The 11249-nt window shown below is 34.3% G+C and overlaps 1 protein-coding gene across 1 annotated transcript; it reads left to right on the forward strand.

Moving 5' to 3' along the window:
* Positions 1–3535: 3535 nt before the first annotated feature.
* Positions 3536–8617, forward strand: LOC111009766 (DUF21 domain-containing protein At4g14240). The gene is made up of 13 exons (XM_022282971.2): positions 3536–4027; positions 4260–4336; positions 4611–4694; positions 4803–4916; positions 5708–5791; positions 5878–5949; positions 6067–6134; positions 6655–6742; positions 6867–6940; positions 7021–7402; positions 7484–7530; positions 7623–7698; positions 8342–8617. Exons 1-13 carry the CDS (start codon positions 3787–3789, stop codon positions 8396–8398), a joined length of 1464 nt encoding a protein of 487 aa, XP_022138663.1. The 5' UTR covers positions 3536–3786; the 3' UTR covers positions 8399–8617.
* The last annotated feature ends 2632 nt before the right edge of the window (positions 8618–11249 follow it).

Consider the following 11249-nt stretch of genomic DNA (forward strand, 5'->3'; position numbering starts at 1 on the left):
CATATATTTATCAGACTTGTGTTATTTTAGTCAATATTCCCCCCTTTGAAAATACCTACACATTTATATTATTCTTTTACTTATTTATTCATTTTTATTAATGCTTGTTCCATCCGAGAGATACTTCTAGAATTTTCTTTCCGACCATTTTATTTTAATTCTTTTATTTATATGCTTAAGTCCGTACATTACATCTTCGTCAAAAAGATCATTCTTTTTTTTAGGAAAAAAATGTTGTATCATATAAAAACTTATCCTAACATAATTACAATATTTTAGTTTAAAACTTCACTCAATAAATATCTTTAGATATAGCCCTTAAATTTATATTAAATGGTTTTCATTGTACAGCAATTAAGGTCGCCATGCAGTAGCGCGGTCTTAATTGATATCTCAGCTATGTAATACCTTGACTTTAATTGATAGCTCGACTAGGAGTATCTCGGCCTTAATTCAAGCTCGACCAATGATGAGCTATATTGCAAAACCACTTTTCAGTCGTCTTTCTAACAATGCGTCACGGATCACGAGACGGTTATAACTGTCCGATAAGTAGAACCCACCAACCTACTTCTATAAATACAGAGGCCCACTCCGTACGAAAGTATGCAATTCAAATTCCTTGTCATTAGAGCGATAGGTAGAACTAATCTAACTTAAGTATCAGAGTGTCTACTATCTTTTTGTGGGTCTTCCCTCGATACCTCACCCTCTACTAGGTCAGCTCATCCAGTTATGAGGTCAGAATTCTACATTAACAGTGTATAAATTTTTGGGATAAAATTTGCAAATAGAGACCAAAATGATCACTTTTTAAAAGATATTGACACCAAAACGAACATTTGAATACCAAAGACAAAAATGAAAGAAAATTAAAAGTACAAATAATAAAATATAAATTTTGAAAGATTGAAAACCTAAACTAACCTAAACTAAAATAGGTATTTTGAAAGTATAGAAACAAAAACGATAGAAAAGGAAACATATATATTCCAAAAAAATATTTTTTTAGACTAAAAAAATAAATACCGTGCGATAATAATGAAATCAGCTTAGAATAAGATGACATATATTTGATAAATTTTGAAATAATGAAAATCCATCGCAATAATTCGATAAGTTTTGGGTTATGGCGTTGGGCAGTTCAATATGGGCCAGAATCTTTGGTGCAATGGGCTGTTGTATCTCGGCCCATGTGAGATGAGCCCACTTTTACGTACGGAATGAATGCCATCGCCGTTTTGCGCGCCTCCCCCCTTCGCGCTCTCATTTTTCTCTTGAAAATTAGGGGTTCTCTCCGCACTTCGAAGTTTTTTCAGTCTGATGAACCCTAATTTTCACGATGCTCACGCTGTTATTACTGCGATTTCAGTCTCCGAGAAGATAAATGGTTTCCGCCGGTATGAATTCTCCGATTGGCTCTGCAGATATGTGTATTTCAAGCGCAAGGGTGGAATAGAAAGGTATGCGTTAGTTGTTTGATATTTTCACTGATTTCTTTAGCAATTAGCTCTACGAAGTACTACTCTCGGTACTGCTCTTGAGCAGTCTTGTGCAGTTTTGGAGTTCTCCGAAAGTTTCCATGTCTAGTGATTGAAGAGACACAACTGCCATCTGCCTAATTAATGATTTATACTGGAATTTGGAATTGGAATAGGGTTTCTCAATTATTGTCCCATTTGTACCTTTCCACAGGTGATAGATACACTCGAAATTTGGTTAACTTCCTGATATTGATTGATCCCTGTTACATAAGAAATGTTGATGGGAAATGGGAATGGGATCCACATTTTTTTAGGTATAATAGCAACCGAGCAATCGGTAAATCATGTAAGAAATAAGTAAGAATTCCTGGGTGCTTAGGTAAGTTTTATAGGTTCCTAAATGCCTGGAGGTTCATTGTATTGGTGTTTTTGGATCTTATAATTTCCAAACTCAAATTTTGACATTGAAATAAAAGAATTGGGAAATTATGATCAACACGGCAAGCTGTTTCTAAACTTCCCATCATTTTACTCTCTAGTCTTTAACCACAAATAGTACCTTCTGCTTAGATTAGTTTTTTGGTTCTGTTTTTGCATATTTTCCTTCTAGTATTTGCGTAATGGGTACAAATGCATATTCAAGATTATTTCGCTCTTAACCTTCAAATGATCTTAATATTAAAAAACTCTTTGATATCTGTCGGGTATGAGTATTGAGACGGATGCAGATGTTTTAAGTATAGAGAACAAAACTTTGACTCTTGATTGTAAAAAGGAAAAAGGAAAAAAAAGAGATTATTTTGTTGTTTAAAACACGGTTTAGTGGTTCTACTTCAATTTCATTCATGAATGACTTTGTGATACGAAATGATAAAGGGGTTTGTTTTAAAGAAGGTGAATAGTTGAAGCTAAGTTTAAGTTTTCAAAAGATAGAACAAAAATCAAGAGATTCGATTCGATTCATTTAACTTGAGAAGGTCGAGGAAGTAAAAGGAATTGCCCTCAAAATAACATGCGACAAGAGTCCATCATGTTAACCTATACGTATTTCAAGATAATACTCGAGAGCAGAAGCACAATAAATAGACCAACGAGTCAAGTTAGTATTTACAATTGTATTATAGAGAAAAACGAACCAATTTCCAGCGAAATTAAAAGTTTGCCTTATCCTTTTATGAGTCTTGGGGGTTTAGCATTTTTCGATAAAAAGATATTCAATAGTAATACAATATTGATAAATTTTACTATAACTTTTAATAATTCTATTCTACCGGCATTAGAAAGTTTTGAAAAGTATACCAATTTTTCTTTTCCCCTAAAAGCTCTCCACCTTTTAGGATGAAGTTGGGGCATTCCTTTTCTTTCTTGGAGTAAAAGTGTTACACTTTATTTTGAAATTTCCATTTCTATAAATTACCAATTCTTCTTTTTAGCTTGATTCTGTCAAATAAGAATATCCTCAAAGATGAACTTCTAATAAATTGAAATGGAGCATTATGAAAATATAAGCCAATTTTCTAAAACTAGAAAAAGTAGCTTTTATAAATTTGTTTATGAAACATTTAAAAGTGTATATACCAAAAAAATTATAAAGATGTGAGTATAATTTTTAAGAATAGAAAATTAAATATGAAATCGTGATACGCACATGTATCCAATTATAAAGTTGAGAGTTCGAATCTCTACGTTCATAAATCATAAAAAATTTATGTCATGTATCAATATATGTATGTTGGAATTGAATAATACGTTCATAAATCATAATTAAGGGAAAAAAATAGAAAGACAGAGCTGGAGGGTGGAGAGGTTTCATTCAGCCTTGAGGAAGTACAGTACTGCAAGGTAATTTCACGTTTCAGTTGGAGATATTTATTTCAATAATTAAATTACATTTGTCGTTTTCCATTTACGATCAGTTTCGTGTTGATTGGTGAACGACGAATCCCCTGAGGGAGGCTACATGGATTATTACGGTACACCCTCGCATCTTTGCCCACGTACAAGCCTTTCCACAAAGCCGTACCGATCACCGTCTCAATCGGTTAAAATTCTCCAGAACCTCTCCGATTCCCCGACGTGGCCTCACGGTCCCGTCCCGTAACCCATCACGGAACGATATACAAGATAAAAGAAAAAAAGTGATATTTAAAATTAAATAAATAAAAAAAAACAAATAGAGCCGCTACCGGAAAATCAAAAACCTGAAAAACGCTTCCGTCGTGTGCAGAGCAGAGAGAGATTCTGCGGCTGCGATACAGAGACAATAAAGCAGGAGGGAGGAGGATCAGAATCAGGAGTGAAGATGCATTTTATAAATGCTGTGATGTTGACTCGAATGCTGACTCGGAATTCGGGGCTGGAATCGGATGCCGGTGAAATTCCGTTTGGATCGTTGTTGTGGTTCACCTACGCCGGGATCTCCTGCGTTTTTGTCCTCTTCGCCGGAATAATGTCCGGTTTGACCCTTGGTCTCATGTCTCTCGGTCTTGTCGACCTTGAAATTCTTCAACGGAGCGGCACCCCTGAGGAGAAGAAACAAGCAGGTATGTTTTCGTTCTGTAATCTGATTCCAATTCTTCAAACGATCGATTCACCTAGGATTCGGTTTGATTCTTGGTGAAATGGATTTTCGGATGCGTAAGTATGTGACTTCCTGCGGGTGCTTAGTTCTCCAAATTCACTGTGCTGCTTCTGGCTAGCATCAATTTGCAGCTTACGGTGGTTACGATTGTGTATTGTTTTAATTTGTTGCAAATTATAATTGTTTGTTTTCAGCGGCTATACTCCCAGTGGTCCAAAAGCAGCACCAGCTCCTTGTTACGTTGCTCTTATGCAATGCCGTTGCCATGGAGGTAACTGAATTGATTGGATCCGGAGTCATGTTTTGGGTTGCTTAAAAAACAGGGGTGTTCTTCATTTATTGATTCCGGCTGGCAGATTGCTTAGGAATCTTCTTTTGAAAAGAGGCTGAAAATTGGGTGGAGAAACTAATTTGGGATTTATACATAAGATTTTTTGTTTGTATTTCTGTCAAACTTTGCTCCTCAATGCATTCGTTGTGATGTTATGGATATCCATATTTAATTTGGGATAGCTTTTTAATGTTTTGGCCTTTGCTATCTGCAGGCACTTCCAATATACTTGGACAAACTTTTTAATCAGTATGTTGCTATAATTCTCTCTGTGACATTTGTATTGGCATTTGGTGAGGTATGCTACTTTACTTTTTTCTGCTTTTTCCTGGTATCTCCTTAACCAAGATTCCTGTATATGAATGATTTATGCTGTTTTGTTTGGAATGTTTTCTGTTATTGCTAGGTTATACCGCAAGCAATTTGCACCCGGTATGGACTGGCTGTCGGTGCCAATTTTGTGTGTCTAGTACGAATTTTAATGGTTATTTGCTATCCAATTGCTTATCCCATCGGGAAGGTAAGTTTCTTAATATGTTGTTAGTTTGACTATTTAGTAAGTAAGTGAGCCACATAAATTGAGAGCAATTTCTTTGATTATGAAAAAATGATTTTTGTTTGTGTTGGTTACAATATAATGACTGCATGAAAGTTTTTATCAATACAAGGATTTTATCTAGATAGAAAATTGCTATTGATAAATACTATATTCAAATTAATTGCATATTTCTAATAGAAAACTAAGGTGCATACTCAAGAAGTCCATCGCACCTTTCTTTAACGGCATGACAAGAAGCCTTGGATGATATAATTTGCACCTTTGGTTATTTGTACAATCTTGATGCTAGTCCTCGAGGATTATTCTAAGTTTAGTCGTAGGCACTGCAAATGAGTTCCTGGAAGATTGTTTTGAAATTAGCAGGGCATTGTAGGCCAACAACTTTTGGTGGCTATGTGTTGGTTTTAGCTAATTCTTTGAAAGTTCTATGCTGGCTAAAATTCTCTTCTTGTAGAATAATAAGGATGCAGGTTTCTTATTGCTGTAATTATTTATGTGATGATAACCCCATGTCGTTTTTATTTTTCTACCTCGTTTTTCTTGTGTAGTGGGGGTCATTGGGGGCACATGGAGTCATAAATGCATCATATTGTTGAAATGAACTAAGTTTACCGGATAAAAGTGTTATACTTTTTGAGACCCCATTTTTAAAAATTTGGCTGCTTCCTATTATCTCACCCTGCCATTGATTTGGTCCTCTCGTCCATGTATCATGACTCCTAAAGCCAATGAAAATTTATCTTACACTTCAGATTCTTGACTGTTTGCTGGGACATAATGAGGCATTGTTTAGGCGTGCTCAGTTAAAAGCTCTTGTCTCCATCCACAGTCTGGAGGTACATGAATAAGTTTGCTGCAGAATTCTTTAAATTCTCGTAATTTTAATTTATTTTATTTTTTGTTTTAATCTTCTTGTGTATAGGCTGGAAAGGGTGGCGAACTCACCCATGATGAAACAACAATAATTAGTGGAGCTCTAGATTTAACTGAAAAGGTAATTGTTGTAGTGTCAACGTCTTGCTGTTTATCTTTTACTTCTGGTGGATAGTTTCTTTGGCGGCTCCTTTTTCCTCTTTCAAAACTATTACTTATTCTTATCTAATCCGAACAGACAGCTGAGGAGGCTATGACACCTATTGAATCAACTTTTTCCTTGGATGTAAATTCAAAATTGGACTGGTAAGGATGCTCTGAAGTATTTTGCCCTCACTATTTTCTAACTTCTTAACTTCAACGGTGGAGACTGTTGAAAATCTATCCTTTGAAATTGGTTTTTACCTTGGTCGTTGTGATATTGAATGATCACAGTGTCAACAATTTTCTCTCCTTAAAAGTACACAAGGATAGGTATTTAAATTTAATGACTTGAACCGTGGGGAATAAATACTTGTGGTACTCCAGATGGTTGCCTAGCTGGTTAAAAAATGTTGCTTAGTTCCTTTTTCTTTTCTTTCTTTCTTTCTTTCTTCTTCTTCTTTTTTTCTTTTTTTTTTTTTTTATTGTGCTGATTTTCCAGTAATTTTTGAGGAACGTGTATTAATATCTGGATTGATGTGAATGCTTATTTCTACCTTACAAAATAAACTTGTATTTCTTGGAATGAGTTTCTGCACTCTTTAAAGATACTTTAGGAAGTAATTGTAAAGGTTTTTTTTTTTTTTAATTTGTTTTCTTCACCTTCCTTTGACAATTAACTCAGGGAAGCAATGGGAAAAGTTCTTGCTCGTGGTCATAGTCGAGTTCCTGTCTATTCTGGGAATCCAAAGAATATTATAGGGCTTCTACTGGTGAGCATTGCAATAATCTTCAGTAAGAGCTTTCCTATATTAGATATTGCATGATTTTATTTATTGCCTATTGCTTTCTTCTTCATTCTTTTAATTTGTCTGTGACTTACCCGTGTGGGATCAGGTGAAAAGTCTTTTAACTGTACGACCTGAAACAGAGACCCCAGTCAGTGCCGTTTCCATTCGAAGAATTCCTAGGTGTGTTTGCTGTTTTCCCATGTGAAGCCTCTATCCCAGAAGCATTTATTAACTGTTATTTATATGCTTATGAATGGCAGGGTTCCTTCAGACATGCCTCTTTATGACATATTGAATGAATTTCAGAAAGGTAGTAGTCACATGGCTGCCGTGGTGAAAGTAAAAGGGAAAAACAAGACTCTTCTGCCTACATTAGATGGAGAAGAATTCGAGGAAAACAAAGTCTCAGGCACGGAATCCCAACTGACAACTCCTTTACTACATAAGCATGACGAGAATTCAGATAATGTAGTCGTTGATATCGATAGGACGTCCAAGAATTCTGGTATAAGCAGGCAATCTTCTTACCGACGCAATGATGCTTCTTCGATAAACGGGTTGAACCATTCTTCAGAGGACATAGAAGATGGTGAAGTTATTGGTATCATCACCCTTGAAGATGTATTTGAAGAACTTTTGCAGGTATAACTTCTTCCCTCTTCTCCTTGTATCATAATGTTACCAATAATTCTTCTGTGTTGTAACATGCCTCGATTGATGCAGGAGGAGATTGTTGATGAAACAGATGAATACGTTGATGTGCACAAAAGGTATTGTCCAGTTGATGCCTTAAAATTCTTTCGTTTGAGCTTCACTACGCCATATGTTGAATTTTGATTTGTTTGAATTATACTTTTTGCAGAATTCGTGTTGCTGCAGCTGCGGCTGCTTCCTCTATGGCAAGAGCTCCATCAATTAGGAGATTAACTGCGCAGAAGGTAGCAGTGTTTGTCTCATGATATACATTCCACAAATATCATGTTTTTCTTTTCAATTGCTCTCTTCTGTCTTTGGAGATAAAAGTCATAGTACCCTTTTATCAAATCCTTTTTTAGCTTGAAGTTTAGGTTTATTCCGGGTCGGTTTTGATGGAATATCATCTATTTTGCTCCAAGACTTGTTCTTTTAGTCGAGGAATCGAGGCTGATTGATTCTATGGGAAGTAATACTGGAATATGCTTCCAAAAAATAAATAAAAAATAAAAAATCCAACTCAATCTTGGAGATCAAAATTCCCCCTTGATTTTTCTATATCGAGGGATAAGACTAAGCCACCTTTACTAATATTCTAATAGTTGACCCATCATTCCTTTTTTGTTTTTGAAAAATAGAACTCTACTGCTCTTTACTCTAGAAAGATGATATATAGGCGTCACCGCTTTAGTAATAGTTCCAAAAGTCGATGGCTTGTATCCTTCCATACAAATCTACAACTTTATTTACTGGGGGAGAGTCGAGACCCCATCTATAACCCTACTACAGTGGATATTCCAAATGCTCCATTTGTTTGACAGCTTAGTACAATCAAAGGTTGATCGATATATATGGTGTTAATTTTGTGTTTCTTTTGTGATTTTTCAGGGCCAGGGAGGTCAAACTAAACAGGCCCCAACGCCAAAGAAATCTGCTGAAGATTAATCAAATTCCATCAAAACTTTTAGGAGCCTCTTCTCTTATAACAGCCATGAAAGAATTGAACAGTCAAAAGTTGAGATCCCAAGCTTCATCTGCCACGCCATAATAGTTCCTTCCATGGCAAAAAAAGCTCAGGTGAACAACTTAAAACTTGAAGCCCTTCCCTGTACCTAAAATTTGAAATTCTTAGACCATTTATTGAAACTGTCATAGTATTTCCAAGTTGGGATCTCCAAATTTTGCCCCCTCCCACTATTGCCCTTATTTTAAACATTTCCTCGAAATCCCGCTCTCATCAGGTTCAGGTGTCGTTAGTTTTCTGTTTTTAAAAATCATGTTTACTTTTTTAACAATTTTATTGGCAAGTTTCTCATTTCTCTTGTAGGCCTATTTGAATCCTTAGCGAAATTTCAAAATCAAAAAACTTTTTTGTTTTCAAATATTTATAGAAATTATACACTAAAATAATTTGCAAACTTAATTTTTAAAAATAAAAAACCGAAAACAAAATGGGTATGTAATTGTGTCTAATGTCTTCGTTAAGAGTGTTGATAGCTGAGAAATAAAATCAAAATTCTCATCTTATCACCAACAACCAAAATTTAATGACCAACTTTATATTTTAATTTATTCAAAGTTGTCTTTGTAGTTCATACTCTTTATAAATTAATTAGTTATAAGACACGTGGTTGGGAGGAAAGAGAGAATTTGAAGCATATATGCCCTTATGATTGGACATAATCTCGGATGAAAGCAGGCCATTAGCAATTAAATATGCCCATTTATTTAATTTGTGATTCATGGTCCTAAGAGCAATTAAGTTCGTCCATCACAAATTCTCAATTTGCTTATTATTAAACCAATAAACTATAAACGAAATTATCATATATTAGATCTAAATATTAGAATTTAGAATGGATTACTAAATAGATTTAAGAAAGAAAAGTTGTACCCTTGTACTAAAGGTTGATTTGGTAACGTTTTTGTTTTTGTTTTTTTTACTCGTTCTATTTTCAGTTTTTTTGGTCCAAAAATAAAAGTATTATCTATCATTTTTTACTTATAAAAATACCAAAAAATAAAAATAAATATAACATAATTAATTTTTACATGAAACTTCTATTTTTTTTAATTAAAAATTTTAGAGAATAAAAATCAGGAAATTGTTACTAAAACATCTTTCTGTGTTTTTTTTTCAAATGAACAAAAGAAAGAATAATAAACAAAAAGGTTGCGAAATAGGCAAGATTACCCATCATCATTAAATTAAGGTCAAAGGATTAAAATGTTCAACACTGATAGAAATTTCAATTTAATGGAAATGTCATCCGTTGATATCCATGAATATTCCAAGAAAATTTACAAAAACATTTTTAATTAAAACATAAATACTTTACATATCTCGAATAAATTATAAATCTTGCTATCAGCATCCCTATTCATATAGTTAATATTTTATATATTTCATCAATACGTTTATCTTATATTTAATTATAGTGTTAAACAATGATATCAATTTTTTTTTTTTAAAATCATAAGATTTGAACCCAAGACATTTATGGTAGGTAATACCATGAGGTTGAAGGTTTGTTTTTCCTATTCTTATTCCTTAGTTTAAGCTAGAGATCATGGAGAAAGGTAGTTGACTTTCTTGAGATTGCTCATTGGATGATTATATTCTCAAGCCGCTTCTAATAAGATTATTTTCAACATTCTCCTGTGACACTCTAAAATTGATTGTTAACGTTTTCTTGCTTTCTTCAAGTCATAGTACACCCCTAGACCACAACTTTTGAATGAATGGTTACATAAGTCTATGCTCCAACATCAGTAGTTTCTCACAAGTAAGACGATCTATAGAATTAGCTCAAATTCATCCATATCGTTTCCAACCTACCTTACTTAGTACATTAGTGTAAAGTCAAAAGAATGACTTATGCAATCAAATACGAAAGCTACCATGAAGTCAAAAATCCATGCCACTGTACCATCTCCCAAAGACTGACAACAATAAAAACTACATCATGTCGTATAACTAAATTAAATTTAGAATACACATGTGAGTTGGATTTTATCAACAATATTTAGCCATGTCGGTGTGATTTTATTAAAAATAAAACTTATTGCTTTTCCTAACAATTCCCATCAGGCTTTGTCTTACTCAACCAAAGTTTTGACAAACCCACATGAAACTTGTCTCCCCAAGCTACCTAAACCCTCGCATACAATTTCCTCTCATAATTCTCACTCCTCCATTCTCTCTCTCTCTCTCCCCTCAAACACATAAACAATACCATGATCATATTCATCATTGCAAACGAGTTCGATCATATCTCAATACAAATGTTCTAGTCATAGAAACATCCATATAAAATCGTATTTGGTCATCGTGAGGTTATAAATTAATATCATACCAACGTAGAGATCATATAAAATTGTCTTTAATTAATATAAACAGTGATTATAACAATTGAGATCAAATATAAACCAAAAAAAAAAACCATAATTGCTCCTTGTAAAACCAGCCTGTATTGCAGGGTTACAAACAATACCATACAAGTACAGACACATTAAGCCATACGCGACCATCACACAATCCCAAAACGACAATGTCGGTTCCCTCGTGACTAAATTGTATCTTCCTAGGGTTTGGGGGAAAGGAAAAGGAGAAGGAAATGGAGGAGAAAATTAGGGTTTGGTTTTTGTTGTTCACATGAAAGTAAAATTACAAGTAGTAGTGGTTTGGGTATGAAGAGAGTACTTATTATTATGGCGACAAAGAAGCATGGAAATGCAAATCCTCATGATGTAAAGCTTCCCTCTCTGTTGTCTCGCCATTTGCTTCCACTTTGTA

This window comes from Momordica charantia, assembly GCF_013281855.1.
Source record: "Momordica charantia cultivar OHB3-1 chromosome 7 unlocalized genomic scaffold, Mcharantia_2.0 BLBB01000007.1, whole genome shotgun sequence".
NCBI classification, from domain to species: Eukaryota; Viridiplantae; Streptophyta; class Magnoliopsida; order Cucurbitales; family Cucurbitaceae; genus Momordica; species Momordica charantia.

Coding starts and splice junctions, on each gene's coding strand:
- LOC111009766 (XM_022282971.2), top strand. CDS start 3,787: ATGCATTTTATAAATGCTGTGATGTTGACTCGAATGCTGACTCGGAAT. Junction 5,792..5,877: donor TCTCCATCCACAGTCTGGAG/GTACATGAATAA, acceptor TCTTGTGTATAG/GCTGGAAAGGGTGGCGAACT. Junction 6,135..6,654: donor GTAAATTCAAAATTGGACTG/GTAAGGATGCTC, acceptor CAATTAACTCAG/GGAAGCAATGGGAAAAGTTC.